This window comes from Bos javanicus, chromosome 10, assembly GCF_032452875.1.
Source record: "Bos javanicus breed banteng chromosome 10, ARS-OSU_banteng_1.0, whole genome shotgun sequence".
NCBI lineage: Eukaryota > Metazoa > Chordata > Mammalia > Artiodactyla > Bovidae > Bos > Bos javanicus.
Genome location: NC_083877.1, coordinates 70,250,278 through 70,277,150, shown reverse-complemented (window position 1 = coordinate 70,277,150; position 26,873 = coordinate 70,250,278). Strand labels below are relative to the sequence as shown.

Below are 26,873 nucleotides of genomic sequence, written 5' to 3'. Positions count from 1 at the left end.
ATATGCAGATGACACCATCCTTATGGCAGAAAGTGAAGAGGAACTAAAAAGCCTCTTGATGAAAGTGAAAGTGGAGAGTGAAAAAGTTGGCTTAAAACTCAACATTCAGAAAACGAAGATTATGGCATCCGGTCCCATCACTTCATGGGAAATAGATGGGGAAACAGTGGAAACAGTGTCAGACTTTATTTTTCTGGGCTCCAAAATCACTGCAGATGGTGACTGCAGCCATGAAATTAAAAGACGCTTACTCCTTGGAAGGAAAGTTATGACCAACCTAGACAGCATATTCAAAAGCAGAGACATTACTTTGCCAACAAAGGTCTGTCTAGTCAAGGCTATGGTTTTTCCTGTGGTCATGTATGGATGTGAGAGTTGGACTGTGAACAAGGCTGAGCACCGAAGAATTGATGCTTTTGAACTGTGGTGTTGGAAAAGACTCTTGAGAGTCCCTTGGACTACAAGCAGATCCAACCAGTCCATTCTGAAGGAGATCAGCCCTGGGATTTCTTTGGAAGGAATGATGCTAAAGCTGAAACTCCAGTACTTTGGCCACCTCATGTGAAGAGTTGACTCACTGGAAAACACTCTGATGCTGGGAGGGATTGGGGGCAGGAGGAAAAGGGGACGACAGAGGATGAGGTGGCTGGATGGCATCACTGACTCGATGGACATGAGTCTGGGTGAACTCCGGGAGTTGGTGATGGACAGGGAGGCCTGGCGTGCTGCGATTCATGAGGTTGCAAAGAGTCAGACACGACTGAGCAACCGAACTGAACTGAACTGATGGCAGCGTTACTCAGAATTCCCTAAAAGGTAGGTACAGATATCTTGGGATCACTTGTTGAGAGGTAAGTAATAACAATTTACTCTGGAGCTACCACAGCAAAGACCACCATAATCCCATACCCAAATTCAAAAATATATGTCAATATGTCTCCTTTTTAGTTCCCATAATTCCATGTTTCAACATGATAAAAAATCAGAATATCTCTGTTATAAAACCTAAAAGCCCTACTCAAGGAAAACAAAAGAGAACATAGATGCTTTTAAAGAAACAGAACAGAATCTAAACACCCTCTATATTAGACCATCTTTCCTTAAGGCGACAAAGCCTGAATTAGTTCACTGAAACCGCCACCTGACCCACGTGATGGACTGCGAAGAGGACCGTTACTAGCCCTGCTTTGTGCTAGCAGGAGAGACTGCTGGAGAATGCAAACACTCCAAAATATGCCATCAAGACATTCTGACCTAGCAATGAGGAAAAAGTATCCGGCAGTTTGGATAATATTCCTTATAAACTGGATGAATCTTTGGAGATACTTGTTTGCTTTCCTGGACTGGTCTCCTTGTCTTGGGATTGCTGAATACCATCTCCACAACTAGAATCTTGACCAAAAGCTATGGGAGTCCAACTGCCTGTTTCTCCAAGACATATTTCATGGTGCTTTGCCTTCTCTTTAGCTTCTAGTTCTTTTTTATTTCAGTTTCATTTTGACTGACATTTTCCATCTGTTGCTTTTTCAACAGATTTTGAAATATTCTTGGAGCAATTATTTGGATGAATTGGTTTTCGTTTTCTTTCAGCTTTGTATTCCTAGATGTCTTCTTTCAAAAAAGTTTCTTCTAACACGACAAAATGACTTTATCACTAGGTGTCAGTCAAGAGTTAGGCTCTAAGGGAACTGATTACTGGCTAGATCTGTCTCTTTCCTTTTGACTCCCCCTCTTCTCCTCTTGGTCACCTCCATCTCCTTCCTCCCTCTTCCCTTCTCTATGTTAATCTGTGAACCTCTCTGACTATTCCAGACCATGGAGAGCACATAGGGAATTGATTACTAGCTACATTCCTCTCTCCCCTTTTGATTCCCCCTCTTCTCCTTCTGGTCACCTCTATCTCCCTCCTCCCTCTTCTCTTCTCCATGTAACTCTGTGAACCTCTCTGGGTGTCCCTCACTGTGGAGAATCTTTTTACCACTAACCTAGATGGTTTATCATCCATGTTGTATGGTTGGAGAAGCCTTGAGGCTACTGTAAGAATAAGACTGAAAGCCAGAGGCAAGAGGCTTAAATCCAAAACTTGAGAACACCAGAAAACTCCTGACTCTAGGGAACATTAATTGACAAGAGCTCATCCAAAATCCTCCATACCTACACTGAAACCAACCTCCACCCAAGAGCCAACAAGTTTCAGAGCAAGACATACCAAGCTAATTCTTCAACAATGCAGGAACATAAGCCTGAGCATTGAAATATAGGCGGCCAAAAGTCACACCAAACCCATAGGCACCTTAAAACTCACGACTGGACACTTCCTTGCACTCCACAGAGAAGAGATCCAGCTCCACCCACCAGAACACCAATGCAAGCTTCCCTAACCAGGAAACCTTGACAAGCCACTTGTCCAACCAAACCCACAGGGAGGAACCTCCATAAAAAAAAGGAACCACAAACTTCCAGCATACAGAAAGGCCAATCTAATCAAGGTGAAAAGGCAGAGAAATATTCAGCAGGTAAAGGAACATGATAAATGCCCACCAAACCAAACCAAAGAGGAGGAGATAGGGAGTCTACCTGAAAAAGAATTCAGAATAATGATAGTAAAAATGATCCAAAATCTTTAAAACAAAATGGAGTTACAGAAAAATAGTCTGGAGACAAAGACTGAAAAGACACAAGAAAGGTTTAACAAGGACCTAGAAGAAATAAAAAAGAGTCACTCAATAATGAATAATGCAATAACTGAGAACAAAAATACTCTGGAGGGAACCAACAGTAAAATAACTGAGGCAAAAGATAGGATAAGTGAGGCAGAAGATAGAATGGTATAAATAAATGGATCAGAGAGGAAAAAAGAAAAACGAATTAAAAGAAACGAGGACAACCTCAGAGACCTCTGGGACAATATTAAACACCCCAACATTCAAATCATAGGAGCCCCAGAAGAAGAAGACAAAAAGAAAGACCATGAGAAAATACTTGAGGAGATAATAGTTGAAAACTTCCCTAAAATGGGGAAGGAAATAGCCACCCAAGTCCAAGAAACCCAGAGAGTCCCAAACAGTATAAACCCAAGGCGAAACACCCCAAGACACATATTAATCAAATTAATGAAGATCAAACACAAAGAACAAATATTAAAAGCATCAAAGCAAAAACAACAAATAACACACAAGGGGATTCCCATAAGGATTACAGCTGATCTTTCAATAGAAACTCTTGTGGCCAGAAGGGAATGGCAGGACACACTTAAAGTGATGAAAGAGAAAAACCTACAACCCAGATTACTGTACCCAGCAAGGATCTCATTCAAATATGAAGGAGAAATTAAAAGCTTTACAGACAAGCAAAGGCTCAGAGAACTCAGCACCACCAAACCAGTTCTTCAACAAATGCTAAAGGATCTTCTCTATACAGGAAACACAGAAAAGGTTTATAAACTAGAATCCCCCCCAAAAAGTAAATGGCAACGGGATCATGCTGCTGCTGCTGCTGCTGCTAAGTCGCTTTAGTCACGTCCGACTCTGTGTGACCCCATAGACGGCAACCCGCCAGGCTCCCCTGTCCCTGGGATTCTCCAGGCAAGAACACTGGAGTGGATTGCCACTGCTTTCTCCTAATGGGATCATACTTATCAATAATTACCTTAAATGTAAATGGGTTGAATGCCCCAACCAAAAGACAAAGACTGGGTGAATGGATGCAAAAACAAGACCCCTCTATATGCTGTCTACAAGTGACCTACCTCAAAACAAGGGACACATACAGACTGATAGTGAAGGGCTGGAAAAAGATATTTCATGCAAACGGAGACCAAAAGAAAGCAGAAGTAGCAATACTCATATCAGATAAAATAGACTTTGAAATAAAGGCCGTGAAAAGAGACAAAGAAGGACACTACATAATGATCAAAGAATCAATCCAAGAAGATGATATAACAATTATAAATATATATGCACTCAACATTAGGAACACCGCAATATGTAAGGCAAATGCTAACAAGTATGAAAGGGGAAATTAACAGTAACACAATAATAGTGGGAGACTTTAATATCCCACTCACACCTATGGATAGATCAACTAAACAGAAAATTAGCAAGGAAACACAAACTTTAAATGATACAATGGACCAGTTAGACCTAATTGATATCTATAGGACGTTTCACCCCAAAACAACGAATTTCACCTTTTTCTCAAGTGCACACAGAACCTTCTCCAGGATAGATCACATTCTGGGCCATAAATCTAGCCTTGGTAAATTCAAAAAAATTGAAATTATTTCAAGTATCTTTTCTGATCACAATGTGAAAAGATCAGATGTCAACTACAGGAAAAAAACTATTAAAAATACAAACACATGGAGGTTAAACAACATGCTTCTGAATAACTACCAAACCACAGAAGAAATTTTAAAAAATCAAAATATGCACAGAAACAAATGAAAATGAAAACACAACAACCCAAAATCTATAGGATTCAGTAAAAACAGTGCTAAGGGGAAGGTTCATAGCAATACAAGCTTACCCTAAGAAACAAGAGAAAAATCAAATAAATAACCTAACTTTATACTTAAAGCAACTAGAAAAAGAAGAAATGAAGAAGCCCAGGGTTAGTAGAAGGAAAGAAATCATAAAAATTAGGGCAGAAATAAATGAAAAAGAAACAAAGGAGACCACAGCAAAAATCAACAAAGCTAAAAGCTGGTTCTTTGAGAAGGTAAATAAAATAGACAAACCATTAGCCAGTCTCATCAAAAAAAAAAAAAAAAAGGAGAAGAATCAAATCAACAAAATTAGAAATGAAAATGGAGAAATCACAACAAACACAGAAATACAAAGGATCGTAAGAGACTACTATCAGCAACTATATGTCAACAAAATGGACAACTTGGAAGAAATGGGAAAATTCTTAGAAAAGTATAACTTTCCAAAACTGAACCAGAAAAATAGAATATCTTAACAGACTCATCATAAGCATGGAAATCGAAACTGTAATCAGAAATCTTCCAGCAAACAAAAGCCCAGGACTAGATTGCTACACAGCTGAATTGTACCAAAAATTTAGAGAAGAGCTAACACCTATCCTACTCAAACTCTTCCAGAAAATTGCAGAGGAAGGTAAACTTCCAAACTCATTCTATGAAGCCACCATCACCCTAATACCAAAACCAGACAAAGATGCCACAAAAAAAGAAAACTACAGGCCAATATCATTGATGAACATAGATGCAAAAATCCTTAACAAAATTCTAGCAAACAGAATCCAACAACATATTAAAAAGAGCATACATCATGACCAAGTGGGCTTTAGCCCAGGGATGCAAGGATTCTTCAATATTCACAAATCAATCAATGTGATACACCACATTAACAAATTGAAAGATAAAAACCATATGATTATCTCAATAGATGCAGAGAAGGCCTTTGACAAAATTCAACATCCACTTATGATAAAAACCCTCCAGAAAGCAGACAGAGAACGAACATACCTCAACATAATAAAAGCCATATATGACAAACCCACAGCAAACATTATGCTCAATGATGAAATATTGAAAGCATTTCCCCTAAAGTCAGGAACAAGATAAGGATGCCCACTCACACCACTACTATTCAACATAGTTTTGGAAGTTTTAGCCACAGCAATCAAAGCAGGAAAAGAAATAAAAGGAATTCAGATTGGAAAAGAAGAAGTAAAACTCTCACTGTATGCAGATGACATGATCCTCTATACAGAAAACCCTAAAGACTCCACCAGAAAACTACTAGAGCTAATCAATGAATATAGTAAAGTTGCAGGATATAAAGTTAACACACAAATTTCCCTTACATTCCTATACACTAACAATGAGAAAACAGAGAAATTAAGGAAACAATTCCATTCACCATTGCAATGAAAAGAATAAAATACTTAGGAATAAATCTACCTAAAGAAACAAAAGACCCATGTACAGAAAACTATAAAACACTGATCAAAGAAATCAAGATGACACAAACAGATGGAGAAATATACCATGTTCATGGATCAGAACAATCTTTATAGTGAAAATGAGGATATTACCCAAAGCAATCTATAGATTCAATGCAATCCCTATCAAGCTACCAATGGTATTTTTCACAGAAGTAGAACAAATAATTTCACAATTTGTATGGAAATACAAAAACCTTGAATAGCCAAAGCAATCTTGAGAAAGACGAATGAAACTGCAGGAATCAACCTGCCTGACTTCAGACTATACTACAAAGCTACAGTCATCAAGACAGTATGGTACTGGCACAAAGACAGAAACATAGATCCATGGAACAAAACAGAAAGCCCAGAGATAAATCCATGCACCTATGGACACCTTATCTTTGACAAAGGAGGCAAGAATATACAATGGATTAAAGACAATCTCTTTAACAAGTGGTGCTGGGAAATCTGGTCAACCACTTGTAAAAGAATGAAACTAGACCACTTTCTAACACCATACACAAAAATAAACTCAAAATGGATTAAAGATCTCAATGTAAGACCAGAAACTATAAAACTCCTAGAGGAGAACATAGGCAAAACACTCTCTGACATACATCACAGCAGGATCCTCTATGACCCACCTCCCAGAATATTGGAAATAAAAGCAAAAATAAACAAATGGGACCTAATTAAACTTAAAAGCTTCTGCACATCAAAGGAAACTATTAGCAAGGTGAAAAGACAGCCTTCAGAATGGGAGAAAATAATAGCAAATGAAGCAACTGACAAACAACTAATCTCAAAAATATACAAGCAACTCCTACAGCTCAACTCCAGAAAAATAAATGACCCAATCAAAAAATGGGCCAAAGAACTAAATAGACATTTCTCCAAAGAAGACATACAGATGGCTAACAAACACATGAAAAGATGCTCAACATCACTCATTATCAGAGAAATGCAAATCAAAACCACTATGAGATACCATTTCACACCAGTCAGAATGGCTGCGATCCAAAAGTCTACAAATAATAAATGCTGGAGAGGGTGTGGAGAAAAGGGAACCCTCTTACACTGTTGGTGGGAATGCAAACTAGTACAGCCACTATGGAGAACAGTGTGGAGATTCCTTAAAAAAGTGGAAATAGAACTGCCATACGACCCAGCAATCCCACTGTTGGGCATACACACCGAGGAAACCAGAATTGAAAGAGACATGTGTACCCCAATGTTCATAGCAGCACTGTACAATAGCCAGGACATGGAAGCAACCTAGATGTTCATCAGCAGACAAATGGATAAGAAAGCTGTGGTACATTTACACAATGGAATATTCAGTTTAGTTCAGTTCAGTTGCTCAGTTGTGTCCGACTCTTTGCGACCCCATGAATCACAGCACGCCAGGCCTCCCTGTCCATCACCAACTCCCAGAGTTCACTACTCAGCTATTAAAAAGAATGCATTTGAATCAGTTCTAGTGAGGTGGATGAAACTGAAGCCTATTATACATAGTGAAGTAAGTCAGAAAGAAAACCACCAATACAGTATACTAATGCATATATATGGAATTTAGAAAGATGGTAACAATGACCCTATATGCGAGACAGCAAAAGAGACACAGATATAAAAAACAGACTTTTGGACTCTGTGGGAGAAATCGAAGGTGGGATGATTTGAGAGAATAGCATTGAAACATGTATATTATCATATGTGAAACAGATTGCCAGTCCAGGTTCAATGCATGAGACAGGGTGCTTAGGGCTGGAACACTGGGATGACCCTTAGGAATGGGTGGAGAGGGAGGTGCGAGGGGGGTTCAGGATGGGGAACACACATACACCCATGGCTGATTCATGTCAATGTACAGCAAAAACCAGTATAATACTGTAAAGTAATTAGCCTCCAATTAAAATAAATATATTAATTTTTTTTAAAGTTAGGCTCTAAATGAGAAAAATCCTTATTTATAAGTAATTTAAAACCTAGTGAGTGAGACAGATATACAAACCAATCATAATACAATTTGATAGTTACTATAACAAAGATACACATACACAAAGTGCTACAGGAAATAACAGAGAGATTTAGGGGGAAGGGGACAGAGGCTGGTAGAATAATCTGAATGCTACAGTATGGAATAAGAACATAAGGGAGAAATAACTTCCTCTACAGAGAACTGAGAGGTCATACTGAAAAGAAAAGGACTTTTATCTTTTGTCAACTAAGGACTACATGATTTCTAGAATACATAAATTTGCAATGACCTGAAGGTTTTGTCTTTTAATAACAGAAAAAGCTAAAAGATTCCACTTTACCTACCAATGTCAGAAGTCAATGGCTCACTGGCCTCACTGACTGAGACACTGACATTAGCTGTGGCCTGCTGCTGGATTGGAAGGAGCCCAGAGATCATTCTTGACATTATTTCTTGTTCTACCCTGAGGGAAAAAGTTAAGGATTCCTAAATTTAGTTGAAATATATAAATGGTTAGAAATATCACCCTTAAAAATAACTGGTACCCACAGACACAAAAATTTACATGTGAAAGTAGTCATCCTGAAAGCTGAACCTGGAAAAGAAGAAAAAACTCAAAAATATCTCCTAGCAAAACACATCAAATCTCTGTGTTAAAGATAGTTTATCAAATTAAAATCTTTCTGATCAGTCTAATGAAAAGTTTAAAAGACCTCATAAATTCAAAATAAGGTTAGGTCAATGACTACCTGGCATATCATGCACCTAAAATGTTGGGTTCCCTACTCTGAAAGCATGTGTAAAACCCCAACAAGATCAAAGCTAGAAAAGATCAGCTACACTCTCTTCAAAGGAGTAAATATATATACTGCAACACAAGCAGTTTTCCCCTAAAAAGGGAAAAAACTTATTTTCAAGGTCATTATTAGGAAGGGAAAGTAGGAGAGGAAAAGGAAAGGAAACACAATGGGAGATTGTTTCTATACATTTCTTTAGAGATGCTAACAGGCTTCTTAATTATTATTATTGTTATACAAGTAACAGATGTTCATTGTATAAAAATTCAGAGAAAACATAAAAGCTAAAAAAAAAAAAAAAAAAGCTCACTCACAATCTCAGATTCAGGAATAAACAAAGTTATTTAACAACTCGGTATTATTTTTCAATATTTTTCCCGTGCACATTCATTTTTTAGTGAGCTCTTCTAAACTATGGTTGCATCCCTGGTATCCTCCTTCATTTATGCACCAGTATGTTATTAATATCTTTCTATATCATTAAATATTCTTTTAAACCCAATCTTGCTAACTGTATTAATAGTCAATTGTATAGTTTATTCCATAACTTCTTTAAGGCTTCTCACAGGTAAAAGTAAGTATAAAAATAGAGTTCATAAGTTTATATACATAATATATACATAATAAAACAGTGCCTTGTTTGCAGTAAGCACTACAATACAAATGATAAGTATTCTATGGCCTACTGGTAGAACTAATTATTTCCTTAGGATAAATTTCTGGAAATTAACCACTGGATCAAAGAACGTGAACATTTTTAATGCTCTTTTGTCACTCAACAATAGCCTCTTTTGCCATAATAGACAGCCTATGTACAAATATTCAAGAACAGAAATAATACCTCCAACAGTTAGTTAAACCCTCGGCATCACATCAGATAGTGTCCAGTGACTAGTACACCAAAGAAAAAATGTAATAAACAAAAAGAAACAAGGAAGATATTCAACCAAAACTTAATACATTCTATCTATACTTGCTACTACAATTCTGTTCAGCCCACCAACACTATAAACTCACCACTGAATTAAGCTATTTTCCAATGTTTCTTTTCTGTGAATTACTTTATCCAAAATATCAGTAGTGGGCTGAGAAGTAGAAGCAACTGGCGGAAATGGAGGGCCATTATATTTTGTAGAAACAGCTTTAACACTTCTGTTAAACTCCAGAATTGGTTCAGAGTATTCTGAAATTTCATCACATTTTTCTTCTTCCTGGTAATAATTAAAAAAAGAACTATTATATTCAAGTAACTGTTCAACACTTACTGAATGACAAGTATAGGTGGGGAACATAAATAGTTGAATTAACCAACACTTCTAAATTAATAAATATCATTTTCTAATTTGGTGGTATCACTATAATACATACATTTGTCATATAAAGTACATTGAAGAAACTCTAATTATATAATTATTTTGTCTTTTAAAACCCAATATTCATTTTAAATAGTCAAAAACAAACTAGAGAACTTGGTTATTCCTGCATAAAACATTACCAACATTTCCCCCTATATATTTATTAATTTATTATAATAGTAAAACTGATACTTCCAAATATTGCTGTTACTCTTATGGAACATATAGTGTAGGACAAAGGAACCTGGTGTGCTATGAGACCCATGGGGTCTCAAAGAGTTGTACATGACTTAGCAACTGAACAGCAAAAATGCAGTTAGGTTATTTTACACATTAATTGTGCCATCACATCAGGATCCAGTGTTATTTCCGGAATTTTTAAACTTTCTATTATGAAAAATATAAGGAATGATGCTAAAGCTGAAACTCCAGTACTTTGGCCACCTCACGCGAAGAGTTGACTCATTGGAAAAGACTCTGATGCTGGGAGGGATTGGGGGCAGGAGGAGAAGGGGACGACAGAGGATAAGATGGCTGGATGGCATCACTGACTCAATGGACGTGAGTCTGAGTGAACTCTGGGAGTTGGTGATGGACAGGGGGGCCTGGCGTGCTGCGATTCATGGGGTCGCAAAGAGTCGGACATGACTGAGCGACTGATCTGATCTGATGTGATACACATTTAAAGCTAAAAAAATAGCACTATATATAAATGACAAGAATCCCACCTACCTGTTCCCCCACTTTAAAATTACCAACTCATGCCAGCTCTATGTCATCTATACTTCCCCCATCCACTTTCCCCTTCACATATCATTTTGAAGTAAATCACAGATATCATATCATTTTATCTGTAAATAATCCAGTATGTACCTCAAAAAAAGTTAAGGATCTTTAAAAAGTGTAACTCAATAATATTCTCCTATTGAAAAATGAATTCCACAGCTATTAAGTGGCAGAGCAAGGGTAGACACACTCCTCTTTGAAGTCCAAATTCTTTGCTATTTCTATAATGTTTCTTTCATTTGTACTGTCTAATGTCACTTCTACACATTAGGAACATAAAGATAAATAATATTCTTGCCTTCAAGACATTCATGTGGAGCTCACAAGAGAAAACATACCAGTGAGCAAGTAACTAATATATTACATATCTCTTAATATTTAAAATAAGGTTTTATTTTATGATAAACAAAGCTAGTCTTAGTTCTGAAAGTCTAAGAAACATGAACAAATGTCTTCTTGAAAGTCTAATGACACATCATTAATCAAATAGTCTCTATGTTCTATTTCTCCCATCCTTTATATAGGTTGGTGCAAAAAGTAATTGTGGTTTCAGGGCCTGAACTTTACATCATTCTAATTAGGCTCAAACACATCTTTACTAATCAAAATAGAAACCCTTATAATCAATACATTTTTGCCAATAAGTTGGTTTATTTCTCTGGCATATTCAAAAAACTCTTGAAAAGCATTTTCTGCCTCCTGCTGGTTGTAGAAGCATTTTCCCTGCAAAAAGTTGTCTAGATGCTTGAAGAAGTGGTTGTTGGTTGAGGAGAGGTCAGGTGAATATGGCAGATGAGGCAAAACTTCATAGACCAATTCATTCAATTTCTGAAGCACTGGTTGTGTGATGTGTGGTCAGGTGTTGTGGAGAAGAACTGGGCCCATTCTGTTGACTAATGCTGGTTGCAGGCATTGCAGTTTTTGGTGTCTTCTCATCAATTTGCTGAGGATACTTCTCAGACGTACTGGTTTTGCCAGGATTCAGAGAGCTATAATGGATCAGAACAGCAGCAGATCACCCAACAGTGACCATGACACTTTTTCTGGTACAAGTTTGGCTTTGTGAAGTGCTTTGGAACTTCTCAGTCTAACCACTGAGATGGTTGTTGCTGGTGGTATAAAATTCAATTTTCGTCATACATCACAATCTGATCAATAAACAGTTCACTGTTGCATAGAATAAGAGAAGGGAACACTTCAAAAAGATGAATTTTTTTCCTTTGTAGGCAGCTCACAAAACCACCACTTATCAAGCTTTTTCATCTTTCCAATTTGCTTCAAATGCCAAATGACCACAGAACGGTCAACATTGAGTTCTTGGGCAACTTCTCATGTAGTTGTAAGAGGGTCAGCTTTGATGATTACTCTCAATTAGTTGTCAACTTCCATTGGCTGCCCACTACACTCCTCCTCTTCAAGGCTCTCATCTCTTTTACAAAACTTCTTGAACCACCACTGCCCTTTATATTCATTAGCAGTTCCACTGCACTTTACATTCATTACCATTCATTAAGTTCAGTTCAGTCGCTCAGTTGTGTCCGACTCTTTGCAACCCCAAGAATTGCAGCACACCAGGCCTCCCTGTCCATCATCAACTCCTGGAGTTCATTAGCAGGAGCCAAATGCATTGCTTATGTTGTGAGTTGTCTCCACTGCTTCATAACCAATTTTGAACTTGAATAAGAAAATCACTCAAATTTGCTTTTTGTCTAATATCATTTCAATAGTCTAAAATACATATAAAGAGCAAGTAATAATTCATTAACAAAAAATATAAAGCAAGAAATGTGCATTAAAATGATGTATAACATAACCACATTTAAGAATGTATTCCAATATCAAGTGGCAAAGTTTAACAATGCAAAACCACAATTAGTTTTGTGCCAATCTAATATTTTACTTCCTCCTAATTTTTCTCTCTTTGTATTTAATCATTTCTATCATTTCTATAACTCTTCCTGCTATATGGGCTCTTCTCTTGGATCTCAGACCCCTCCCAACTTTTTTCCTCAATATGAACTAAGCAGTAACTTTGTCAATAATCTAGAAATTAAAACAGACAAATGTAACAGAAGAAGGAACAGACTGGAGAGAAGGAAACCAAAGGGAATAAAAAAGGAAAAGGAAGTAGGAAGCAAGAGAGATGAGACGCAGGTGGGAAACAACTAACAATCAAGTTCCATGGAGGCAGCTAGGTGATAAAGCTTTCCTGATGGCTCAGCGGGTAGAGAATCTGCCTGCAATGCAGGAGACACAAGAGACGCAGCTTCGAGCCCTGGGTCAGGAAGATTCCCTGGAAGAGGAAATGGCAACCCACTCCAGTATTCTTGCCGGGAAAATTCCATGGAGAGGAGCCTGGTGGGCTTCAGTTCATGAGGGTCTCAAAGAGTCGGACAGGACTGAGCAACAAAGCATAAACACTGTACTATAGAAAAACAACCTTATAATTTTTAAATATACTCAACTGCAAAGTAAAAGGAAGCTTCTCAAAGCACTATAACATAATACTGATGGTCAAAAGATACTCAACCATCATAAAAAAGGCAAGAACGTCATCACCTCTCACCACTCCTTTTCAACACTGCACTAAGAAGTCCCTGCTAATGTAATCTGACAAGAAAAGAAAAGTAAAGGTATACAGATTGGGAAGAAATACAACTACCTTTATTTGCAGATGACATGATTATATATGTAGAAAATCTAAAAAGAAACAACAAAAAGACTCCTGTTTTTAAACAGCAATTATGGTAAGGTTGTAGGAATCAAGGTTAACATATACAAGTCTATCACTTTCCTATATAACAACAATGAACAAGTAGAATTTGACATTAAAAATGCAATACCATTTATATTAGCATCCTCCCTTAAAATGAAATACTTAGGTATAAAACCTACAAAACATGTACAAGATCTATGAAGTGAAGTCGCTCAGTCGTGACCAACTCTTTACGACCCTGTGGACTGTAGCCTGCCAGGCTTCTCTGTCCATGGGATTCTCCAGGCAAGAATACTGGAGTGGGTTACCATTTCCTTCTCCAGGGGATCTTCCCGACCCAGGGATCGAACCCAGGTCTCCCACATTGGAGGCAGACGCTTTAACCTCTGAGCTACCAGGGAAGCCCCTTAAGATCTTTGAGGAAAACTATATAATTTAAATGAATGAAATAAAAAACTAAGTGGAGAAATATTTCACGTTCATGGAGAGGAAGACTAAATAACATTAAGATGTCAATTCTTCCCAAATTGATCTACAGAGTCAATGTAATTCCAAGAAAAATCTCAACAAGTTATTTTGGAGATGTCAACAAACTTACTCTAAGAGTTATATGGAGAAGCAGAAGACCCTGAATAGCCAATATGATATTGAAGGTGAAGAATAAAGTTGGAGGACTGACAACACCTAACTTCAAGACTTACTATAAAGCAACAATAATCAAGGCAGTTGTTTTATCTGGCAAAAGAGCAGACAAATTAATGGAACAGAACAAAGGACCCAGAAATAGATCCACATAAATACAGTCAACTATTCTATGGCAAAGAAGTAAAGGCAATACAATGGAGCAAAGACAGTCATTTCAACAAATGGCGCTGGAACAACTGGACATTCACAGGCAAAAAAATAAATTTAGACACTGAGCTTACACCCTTCACAAAAATTAACTCAGAATGGATTATAGGCCTAAAATTAAAATGCAAAACTATAAAACTAGAGATAACCTAGTTGACTGTGGGTATGGCAATGACTTTTTAGTTCAGTTCAGTTCAGTCGCTCAGTCGTGTCCGACTCTTTGCGACCCCATGAACCACAGCACGCCAGGCCTCCCTGTCCACCACCAACTCCCAGAGTTTACCCAAACTCATGTCCATTGAGTTGGTGATGCCATCCAACCATCTCATCCTCTGTCGTCCCCTTCTCCTCCTGCCTTCAATCTTTCCCAGCATCAGGGTCTTTTCAAATGAGTCAGCTCTTTACATCAGGTGACTTTTTAGATATAAGACCAAAGGGACAACCCATGAAAAAACTAACTGATAAGCTGGACTTCATTCAAATTAAACATTTTTGCTCTGTTGAAAAGAATGTCAAGAAAATTAGAAAATAAGCTACAGACTAGGAGAAAATATTTGCAAAAGACACATCTGATAAAGACTGTTAACCAAAATATACCAAAAAACTCTTAAAACTCAATAATAAGAGAACAACCCAAACTTTAAATTGGGCCAAAGACCTTCGGACAGCTCATTGAAGATGTATAGATGGCAAACAAGCATTTGAAAAGATGCTCCACATCATATGCCATCAGGGAAATGCAAATTAAAACACAATAATATATCATTACACACCTGTTAGAATAGACAAAATCTGGAATACAGACAATACCATATGCTGGCAAGGATATGAAAAAGCAGGAACTATCATTCATTGTCGATGAGAATGCAAAATGACACAGCAAGGATGACAAGACAGTTTAGTGGTTTCTCACAAATGGAAAGATACTTTTACCATATAAGCCAGCAATTGTGCTCCTCGATAACTACCCAAAGGAGTTAAAAACTTACGTCACAGATACTTATGGCAGCTTTATTCATAATTGACAAAACTTGTAAACAATCAAAATGTCCTTTAGTAAGTGAATGGCTAAACTGTGATCCATTTAGACAATGGAATATTACTTAGTGCTAAAAAGAAATGAGTTTTCAAGCCATGAAAAGATATGGAGGAAACTTAAGTAAATATTACTGAGAGAAAGAGGGCAATCTGAGAAAGCTGTATACTATATGATTCCAAGGATATGACATTCTGGAAAAGACAAAAGTATAAAGACAGTAAGAGTATCAATGGATGCTAGGGACAGGGGTGGGTAAGGGGAAGGATAAATAGAACACAGAGGACCTGGGGGCAGAGAAAATACTCTGTATAACAGTATAACAATGAATACATTTTTCCAAATCCATAGAATGTACAACATAAGGTCACCTACATACTTTGAATATGATGTGTCAGTGTAGATACATCAACTTTAACAAATTAAAATTGTTAGGATATATTGATAATGGGGGAGGCTATGCATGTGTGGATGTAGGGAACATACAGATAATTTTTGTACATCTCTCTCATTTTGCTGTGATCCAAAACTGCTCTTAAAAAAAAAGTCTCAGGGGAATCCCCTGGCAGTTCATATGTTGCATGTTGCAGCAAAAAAAAAAAAAATTAAGTTTAAAAAAAAAATAAGATAATCAAGTCACATGAAAAAATACTAGAAAAATAAATTGACAGGATTGCTAAGCTTTGTTACCTGTACAATATCAATTACTTCATCAAAGTTCATTCCTGGAAACTTCATCTCTTCTTCATCTGCCTTCGTAAATTCTGGAGCCTAAGAAAGCATTTTCAGAAAGTTTTTGTTGCAAATTATACCTAATTTACTGTAATACCACCCACAGCATAAGCTTATAATTACATGCTTCTATTTTTTATGTTGATATCCTGCTCAGAAACGATGTAATTAGTAAATGAAATCCAAGCTAGTCTTCAAGTCATTAAGTTATCATTTCAACAGCTATAAAAAATTAGGTATCAGTTTTTCTATCAAGGACTCCATCAACAAAGCAACTTAAGTCAACTGATCAAGTTAATTATTGCGATTTTTCTCCTAAAGAAAAATGTTTACATGGATATATAAGTTTACACATACACAAACTCACAAAAAGATAAAGAATCAAATAATTTATAAGAAAATAAAGAAAACAATTATTTTACAAATTTAGCCTCCAGGCCTCACAATATATAACCTAGTTATCAAAAACCACAATAGACAATTCCTTAGGAGCACAATGACTAATAGTCTAAAAAGTTATTATTTGAAATTATATATGTTTTCATAAACTTCTAGTTAAAAAAAATACTGATGAAAAATTAAATTAGGCACAAATGGCATTCGGGGTCATTCTATTTTCACTATTTTTGATTGTGAAAAATTGATGTTCCTCCTCTCCTTAAAACGATATGCTCAGGCCCGACAACCAGCCCGCTGTCCAGAGAGCCGGCCGCAGCCTAGAAACTCCGAGAGAGACCAGCAGGGACTCGTTGCCAGACGGGGCCCAGCCTAGGACGCAGTTTCTCCGCTCAGTCAGCGACGCGGACGGGAAAACAGGACACGCCCACACTTCTCGAGGACGTCCCTGGGCGAGGTACGACGGGGGCGAGGGGGTTTGGGGGAGGGGAAAGGGAAGGATTCTTGACAACCCCACCCACGGGGCAGCGGAATGCACTCCCATCCGAGGGGGACCGCAGGCCAACGTCAGGCGGCGCGACCCCCCGCCCCGTGAAATAACTCGCAATCTTCCTCATCCCTGTCACCACTCCTTGGGTGTGCCAGGAGAAACCCCATTTGTGACCGTGACTCCGACCCCGACCCCGACCCCGGACGACTCTTTCCTCAAAAACAATGTTCAACAATGGGACAAATAAAGACCTTCACGCTAGGAAAAAAAAAAAACCTATATGCTTAATAACTAAATTTGCTTAGAACAGATGAAACCCAAGGAAAAGTTACAGTGCTAGTCCTAATTCTGTCATTCAATCACAAGCAGCAAATAAATATTACTAGAGAGAAATGCACATTTTTGCATCATGTCAATAGTTTGATGACAAAGCAACATCCCAAAACATGAATTCTAATTGTCATTATAAAATTCACATTCAGGAAAACTAATATAATTCCCATTTAAATCAAGATTCTTCTCCAAAGAGACAGAAATTATTTCCTCACGTATGAGTCTTACAGCTTAAGTTGCCAAAAAGTTACACTAAGGATGATCACTTTCAAAATGTTGATAAATGTAAAGGTCTTAATCAAACTCTTTTTTCCAAGTTCATAAGCAATTTCAAATTTGTTTTGAATCTTTTCCTTAAAACCTAAATAATTAAAATATATTATAATGGAAGACTTTGCACAGAATATCAGTTAAAGTCTATAATCAGATTATTCAAAGATATATGATACATTCCTAAGTAATACCTGTATCCAGGTTCTCAGAGGAGGAGAAGATGCTTCTTTGGGACTAGAAGGAGACAGACCGACCTCAGCACTACCATCAGAGATGCTGTCAATGTCTACATTGGGTAGTACCTAAAACAGAATACAACATCCAGCTTTCAGTTCATCACTTTGACTCAAATATCTGTGAATCTAGGTATCAATAACATATTTAACTTTTTATTGCAAAGTCAATGGATAACAAATTTAAATTATGAAAGCATATTTTACAAAAACTGGAAAATAAAAGGGAAACACAAAGAATCCTACTTAAGACAACTTCATTTTTACTATCCCCCTTATCTTTTTATTATCCACTATGCATAGCTAAAATCTAAAACTGTTTCATTCCAGATTTTCCATTGTAATCAGGTCATAAATGCCTTACTATACTACCATATAGACTTCATAATTATATTTTAAATGATTGTACATATGCCTTTATTATTTTATCATTTCCTGTTGGTAAACGTTCAGGATATTCCTTATATACTCACTATTTGATAGATAGAAATATATCACTCCAAAAAATTTCATATATATGTAAGGGTTGTTTTACCTGACTTTCAATTATTTCATTATGATATACAGTCAGACATAAGAGTAACTTCTTGAGCCAAAAAGCATAATTATTTAAGATTCTTGGTAATGGCTACTGAAATGCAATCCAAAAGAGATCTATTTCCATCATCAAAACCATAATCAGTCACCCAACTTTCACTGAAATCAGATAACAGAAGTATTTCGGCAAGAACAATTTTAAAATGGAGATATATTATTGTTATCTTAATTTGCATTACCATGGTAACTAGCAAGATTTAAATTATTCAATTTGATATCTTATAAACTCTTTTTATTCTATAGTCTTACATTCTTTGAATATGAATTTCCTCATGTTTTCTTACTAATTTATGGAGGTTTTTATATTTAAAAATAAACCTATCATATTCCTTTCATATGTGCTCACTGTATGTCACTTCCCTTTTTATTTAGAAGTTTTTTACATATATAAGTTTTAAATTTTATAGAATCAAGTCTGTTTTCGATCATATCTAAGTTTCCTCCTCTCATATCCAGACTTAGCTTCAGTTTTGATAAGGACCGCATGCACTTATCTTCTAATTCTTGTTCTTATATTTTGTAGCTATACTTTAGCCTATTGCCTATTTGGAACTCATTTGCTACATACAGTAAAAATTTAGAGTCTAAAACTGATCCATTTCCGCACTGCTAACCAATTATAACATATGTCATTTCTTTTAAGAGAATCCTATTTCCCATTGACTAATGAAGTATCTATTACACACTACATTCTTTTTAAAAACTAAGAATATTTCTTAAATGGGACCAGTATCAAAACACTAAACTCTTTGTTCTTTCAAATATCAAAATGATCCTAAAGTTCAAGTTAAAAAAAAAAATTAATGGCTTTTATTTTTAAAATACAATTTCACTTAAATCATACATTAACTTAGGAAGAATTGACAACCTGAATATTTAAAATTCACATACAAGTTCTCTCCCCATTAATTCAAGTCCTCATATATGTTTGTGTAAAGGTTAAAGTTTAATTATATAAACACATTAAGCCTTTTTAAAAATTAATTATAACATACTGTTCAATTATTCCCTTTGGAATATCATGAAGTCACCAGGATATGAGTCACTGGCTTAAAAAAGGTAGCTTAAACCATGCAGAACAAGGATAGTGATATCACATAAATATCATAGTTTTAAAGAATGAAAGATCCATCAGGAAAGCAAAGTCTTCATGAAGCAATACAACAGACTTTAAGCATTGAAGTTATGCCAACAGTTTTATTTCTTAAACTTTTCTGGTCATACACACTGCATACCTGTACAGAAAGCTGAGGAGGATCCCTTTTTTCTGACTTCATTTCTACAACTGCTATGTTAGGTTTCTTTACTCCAGGTTCTATTTTTCGAGATGATGGTGGAATTGAAGTTGTCACTGTTACAGGGTGTGGCTTATTTACAATTACCCCAGCAGGTAGCATGGAATCACTATTACTTTGGGTTTGTCCTAAAAAATGCAGGGGAGAAAAGGAGTCAACCATTTTCAGAAATAAAGAGAAAATTCTAATAAATTACCTAGATCTTTATGGTTAAATTCTCATATGAAAGGAAAGCACGACCTTTCCTTTCCCTCTGCAATCATCTTTCCCTCTGTCATCACTATTGTCATGATCCTCACCATGTCAGCCTTTCCCCAGTGACCAACATTTACTAGGCATTCATATGTACTAAACACTTGACATTCACCATCTAAATTACCACTTCATGGGAAATAGATGGGGAACAGTGGAAACAGTGTCAGACTTTATTTTTCTGGGCTCCAAAATCACTGCAGATGGTGACTGCAGCCATGAAATTAAAAGATGCTTACTCTTTGGAAGGAAAGTTATGACCAACCTAGATAGCATATTCAAAAGCAGAGACATTACTTTGCCAACAAAGGTTCGTCTAGTCAAGGCTATGGTTTTTCCAGTGGTCATGTATGGATGTGAGAGTTGGACTGTGAACAAGGCTGAGCACCGAAGAATTGATGCTTTTGAACTGTGGTGTTGGAGAAGACTCTTGAGAGTCCCTTGGACTGCAAGCAGATCCAACCAGTCCATTCTGAAGGAGATCAGCCCTGGGATTTCTTTGGAAGGAATGATGCTAAAGCTGAAATTCCAGTACTTTGGCCACCTCATGTGAAGAGTTGACTCATTGGAAAAGACTCTGATGCTGGGAGAGATTGGGGGCAGGAGGAGAAGGGGACGACAGAGGATGAGATGGCTGGATGGCATCACTGACTCAATGGACATGAGTCTGAGTGAACTCCGGGAGTTGGTGATGGACAGGGGGGCCTGGCATGCTGCGATTCATGGGGTCGCAAAGAGTCGGACATGACTGAGCGACTGATCTGATCTGATCTGATGAAGTGTTAATATTATCCACACTTTACAGTTGAGGACAATAGATGTTTAGAAACATAATTTGCTGAAGGTCATAATAGTTTGTAAGAGGCGAAGGCAAGACTGAAATATACTGCATTATGTTGCATTATTTTTATTCTCAAATTTCATAGAGCAAAAATGGACAGAAATAAAACCAACAACAAAATGCTAGTGCCTGACTACCAGTACATATCATGTAGGCCTACTATTTGGTAACTATCATAGCCAATCAAAATTTTTGTTACCTTTCACTTCAAAATTTCCATTTGTTTCCTATATTTCAAAGTAAAGAGGGAGCAGTGCTCTCACTAAAAGCACAGACTCTAAAAATCACATGGCCTGGGTCTGAATCTAACTAATCTATCTACTCCACTCTAACTATGTGGCCTCTGAGAAATCTGTAAACTCTTCTGTGCCCCAGTTCCTTCATTTATAAAAACTGGTACATTACCATGTGTTTTATAGGGTAGATTAAATAAGCTAATTTATATAAAGTACTTAGATCTATACCTGGTACACAGTAAGGACTTTATAAGTATTGCTTATTATTTTAGTAGAAGACATGGTTGAACAGACTGCTACCAAGTTGATATGTCATTAACCCATAATATCAAAAATAAAAAATTCTCTAATGGTGAAAAATATTCATATTATATATATAAATATTCACAATAATTCATCAAAATTAAGCATTTCAATGACATTAAAAGAAAAAATAGCTAACTAGATTTGAAGAGCTGCTGCTGCTAAGTTGCTTCAGTTGTGTCTGACTCTGCAACCCCATAGATGGCAGCCCACCAGGCTCCCCCGTCCCTGGGATTCTCCAGGCAAGAACACTGGAGTGGGTTGCCATTTCCTTCTCCAATGCATGAAAGTGAAAAGTGAAAGTGAAGTCACTCAGTAGTGTCCGACTCTTAGTGACCCCATGGACTGCAGCCCACCAGGCTCCTCCATCCATGGGATTTTCCAGGCAAGAGTACTGGAGTGGATTGCCATTGCCTTCTCCGTTTGAAGAGCTAGGGTGATATCAAAAATTATTTATTCAACTTTTACAATGATGGGTCAGAGAGAACTCAAATAAGTTAATAACAAACTCTTAGCTTAAAACACACAGCTACATACTTTTTATTTATCATAGCTTAATCCAAAAGTACATAAAAGGTAATTCAATGTATTTCTCCTAAGATACGATGATATTAAACCAATCAAAATCCTTAAATTCTTTAATTATTATGAATGTTTATGACATGTCTAGCTTCCCTGGTAGCTCTCCTGCAATGCAGGAGACCCCAGTTCCATTTCTGGGTCAGGAAGATCTGCTGGAGAAGGGATAGGCTACCCACTCCAGTATTCTTGGGCTTCCCTGGTGGCTGAGCTGATAAAGAATCTGCCTGCAATGTGGGAGACCTGGGTTTGATCCCTGGGTTGGGAAGAGTCCCCTGGAGAAGGGAGCGGCTACCCACTCCAACAGTATTCTGGCCTGGAGAATTCCATGGACTGTATAGACCATGGGGTCACAAAGAGTTGGACACAACTGAGCAACTTTCACTACTTTCATGACATGTCTAAACATTATTTTAATTTCATCTACAGCGATATACTATAAAATACTGTAAGAATGTTTCCTGTGAGTGAAAATATAGCATCATTTCAGACACTGCTACTAGACAAAGTAAAACATACCCCGAAGCCCTATTCACAAATATAAGCAACACATAAAGGAAAAGTACATGACTACTGTGTCAGTACCATTTTGTAAGTTATGTTATTGCCGAATAGAATTTTAAAATTTATGCCATATATTTTGTTGGGTCTTACCTAAAAGTACTGCCATAGGAATCAGATGACCTTCCAGTGTACCTGAAAAAGTAGGCATTTCCCGGCTTGGGCTGAACAAATACTGCTGATCACCAGGAGACAGTGTAGTAATAGAATGTTGCAACTTAGAATCCACCTTTGTAGGTTTCGTGGCAGAAAAATCTGTTTGTGTTCTTATAGACTTTACTTTAGTGCCTATAATAATCATCAATGGCAGATATTTAAAAATATTGTTTGAACATCTACAAATATAGCAACTCTTCTTCACAGAAAGATCTCACTCTATGTAACAAGGTTACAAGACCCCAAAATACAAGTAACATATATATCAAGGAGTGACAAACTTTTTCTTAAGTGGCCAGATAGGATATATTTTAGCCTCCTGGCCCATGTGGTCTCAGTGGCAACATCTCAATTCTGCTATTGTAGCATGAAAGCACTCATAGACAAATACATAAATGAATGTGTCCCTATGTTCCAACAGAGTTTATGTATAAAAACAGGCATGTAGCCTGCAGGTTGTGGTTTTTCAATCTCTGAATAGATGCAACAACCTGTGCAAATAATATGATAGAAAAGATACAATGACTACAGGAATTCCCTATTAAGACTCTGGGCTTCCAATGCAGGAAACCTGGTTCAATCCCTGGTCAGGGAACTAAGATCCCACATGCTGCATAGTGCAACCAAAAAATAAAGACAAAAAGTTAAAAAAAAAAGAAAAAGCAAAGAAATGATATAATGACTACAAAAAAGTGTTGATTACAATTTGAAAGAATATTCAGCATGTATTACTTAACTCATTTACATTTTTTCCAATAGGTGTAAAAAAGTTAAAGTTCAGTTTTGGAATTGAAAATTTTTTTCATCCTCTCATTATTCTGAATAACCAGACTTTATCTTTGGAAATAATGTAAAGATAATCAAATTCTATACTTATTAAAACCTTGCAAAAGTTAAGTAAAAGTGTAAAGGAAAAGAAACTAAAATCTTTTCTAAATTGATACCTGACATTACTACATTTTTAGTTTTAATATATGAGTAGTTTTATAAATCTGGACTTGTAAATATAGTTTTATGATCCCAGGAAGAAAAATTTTAGTACTACACCTATAATTTTTTTATCGCCTTCTCAAATATTCATTCATTCAACTGAATGAATGTTTTTCTTACAAGTTTATTTAAAATATATTCTCTCAGCATTTAAAATGTGTTTGCCATCATTCTAGACAAAGGGAATACAAGTATTGAATAAACCAACTGTACTCATGTAGCTTATAACTTCTTAAGGAAAAAAATTGATAAAAAATACAACATCAGAGGGTGAAAACTGCTATGAAGAGCAATATGCAGAGGAAGGGAATAGAGAGGGTTAGGTGATGATATTTTGGATGAGATGGTCAACATAGACCTCTGAGCTAAGAGCTAAGAACAGAGATTGAAAGAACTCAGAGTGAGCCATGCAAGGGTCTACGGGAAAAGCTCTCCAGGCAGGGGAAATAACAGGTACCAAGGCCCAAACAGGAGGCTGTGTCATAGGTTCTCAATCACTTTATCATTAAGAGTTAATTCATACAGTGATTTTTGGATTTGAAAGTATTTTAAAACCTTGGGTCATTTTTTGCAAAAGTTTCCAAATCACAAATATAAGTTAATAGAAAGCTCTAATAAATCAAGGAAACATTAGGGTAAATATCATCCACAAAGCCTACTAAAATAAAATCTATAAGATTTCTAGATAAACTGACACCCTATATGATCAATTAACTTTTGTAAAGGAAAGGAAAAATAAAGCAACCACCAACTCACAAGATAGGATCAGAAAGGAAAATGAATTGGGATCCACAAGTTACGGCATATTATCAAAGTGGCTTACAGACCGCTAAAGCACAAGCTGAGAAACTTTAAAATGTAACCAAAGTCAACAGACTCAATACTTAACTAAGAGCTATATTTAAATATACTAGTGAAATGGTATGTGTGAATCAAAACATATAGTGATAAATAAAGATATTTTTATTTGTATATAAACATGATAAAAAATTTTTCACTTCTGCTACTTAAGGATCTTTGAGAACAAACCGAACTTTAAAAGTGCTCATACGCACTTTTATGATAATGTACAGCATACGGCTCATCTTTTTGTCCATAAAGAACATGATAGACCAAGATCTGCAAGAATAGTCTACGTTCCCTATATTATAATTGAAATTGCTTTAAGAGTCATCATCTCATAAATTTTATCATGTTTATCTGAAGATACCATCTAATACTACTTTTCCCCCCAATATTTCAAATCTGGTCTATTTTCTCCTACATTCCTGAAAGGAAATATTTCCATCCCTAAGCATGATATAATTTGAATGTATTAATAAATAAATAGCAAAAATTAAACTTTATATATTAAACTGATACCACAAAAAATGAGGTTTCATACCTTTAACTCGTTCTATTACTTTTGGTCTCTGTGGTCTGGACTTAGGAGATGGAGAATTAAATCTGAGATATGGTCCTTTTTTAAGAGTGCTGCGATGACCCTGATAAACTGGTTTTCCATAGATTTGTAACATATAATCCTTGTCTTGCACCACTGTGGTTGCTTTCAAAAATCCCTAAGTACACAAAGGTATTCAACTCTTCAGCAAAATAGTCATCAAACACTTATCTCATTTTTCTAAAACCTCCTTTTGCCAGCTAGGATACTATATTAAGAATGATCAGATCAGGAAAATCCTTTGTAGTAAATGGCTCTTAAATTCTGGAGACAATTTCCAAACTGTAGTTTTAAAGTTTTCAAAAGCATGAAAATTAAAGACAAAAATCATTTACCCAAGAAACATGAAGATTCTTACACTACTAAGCATATTTTCAGTACCAAAAAGAAAGTTTAAACACATTTTACATCTGAAAGTAGTAACTTTCAAGTACAGTAAAATGACACAAACCAAGTCTTTAAATAATTTTCTACATTTCTGATCCCACCTTCAATCATAATCTAAATGCCACAGAAAAGTAGCATTTATTGAACATCTGCTAAGCACCAAGCACTGAATTAATTAGATGCTTTATTAATCTGCCCAACAATCCATGTTTGGCATTAACAAAGTTACTACTCAGAGCAGCCAAAAAATTCCCTCCATAGCATCTAGTACCTTGCCATGCAATCAATGGGCACTAAACAGACATTTATTAAACTGAAAATTAACCAAACAAAAATACACACATACACATATACACGTGCAAAGATGAAATACAATTTTGAATACCATGAACTAAAAAAATCTAATTTTTGGACTAGATGATTTCTAGATAAATCCAGTATAACTGAAATATTATAAGTATGTCAACTCAAAAGAATGGTGTACTTTGTGCAATAATTTCTACATTACAGATATCAAAACTCTAAATATCAGTAGTTAAAGACGGTTTTCATTTGTATAGCCATTCATATTTTTAAAATATTTTCACAGTCATTTCATTATTTATATCTTTAATAATTATGCAACATTTACATCACAAAACCAGATTAGGATCTTACTTCTTTTCTCTCTTTCTGTAAGCTTGAAGCAGGCATGCTCCTTATAGGTGGATTTCGAAGATGATCCTCTTTTTGTTTTTGAGAATGTTTTCTTAGAATTACAGAGTTGTTTACAGTTTTATCTTGTGTGTTGGTTTTAATATATTTATTCATGTTGTGAGCTCTCTTGTTCCTTTCATTCTTCTGATCAAATCTCTTTTGTTCATAATCTTTTCTTGTCAGTTCATCCTTAACATAACCAAAATTAAAATTACTTAAAATCTATCCAAGTAGTAACACTTCACATCCAAAGTTGTTGTTGTTTAGCTGCTAAGTTGTATCTGACTCTTTAGCAACCCCATGGACTGTAGCCTGCCAGGCTCCTCTGTCATGGCATTTCCCAGGCAAGAATACTGGAGCAGGTTGTCATTTCCTTCTCCAGGGGAGCTCCCTGACCCAGGGATCAAATCCATGACTCCTGTGTCCCCAGCACTGGCAGGTGGATTCTTTACCACTGAGGCACCATGGAAGCCCATTTTTTCCTACTGTTACAGAAATATGATTTAGCAGTTTTAAAAGCTTTATAAATAAATGATATTGGTTCACATATGAATAAAAATTCTTTTTAGAATAAACAAAAAAAAAATTTAAAAGACTATTATTTTAT

At 36.2% G+C, this 26,873-nt stretch overlaps 1 protein-coding gene across 14 annotated transcripts in view; it reads right to left on the bottom strand.

Annotated features, from left to right (window-relative positions):
- KIAA0586 (KIAA0586 ortholog) overlaps nt 1–26,873 on the bottom strand; it is a 168,988-nt gene that overhangs the window by 113,040 nt on the left and 29,075 nt on the right. For all 14 annotated transcript variants that reach the window (XM_061429013.1, XM_061429008.1, XM_061429009.1 and 11 more), the window contains 8 exons: nt 26,228–26,455; nt 25,127–25,301; nt 22,690–22,884; nt 19,765–19,952; nt 17,891–18,001; nt 16,166–16,246; nt 9,748–9,941; nt 8,278–8,396 (listed from right to left, as the gene is read on the bottom strand). In XM_061429013.1, coding sequence (XP_061284997.1) covers nt 8,278–8,396; nt 9,748–9,941; nt 16,166–16,246; nt 17,891–18,001; nt 19,765–19,952; nt 22,690–22,884; nt 25,127–25,301; nt 26,228–26,455 — 1,291 coding nt within the window. The remainder of the gene's footprint in view (nt 1–8,277; nt 8,397–9,747; nt 9,942–16,165; nt 16,247–17,890; nt 18,002–19,764; nt 19,953–22,689; nt 22,885–25,126; nt 25,302–26,227; nt 26,456–26,873) is intronic.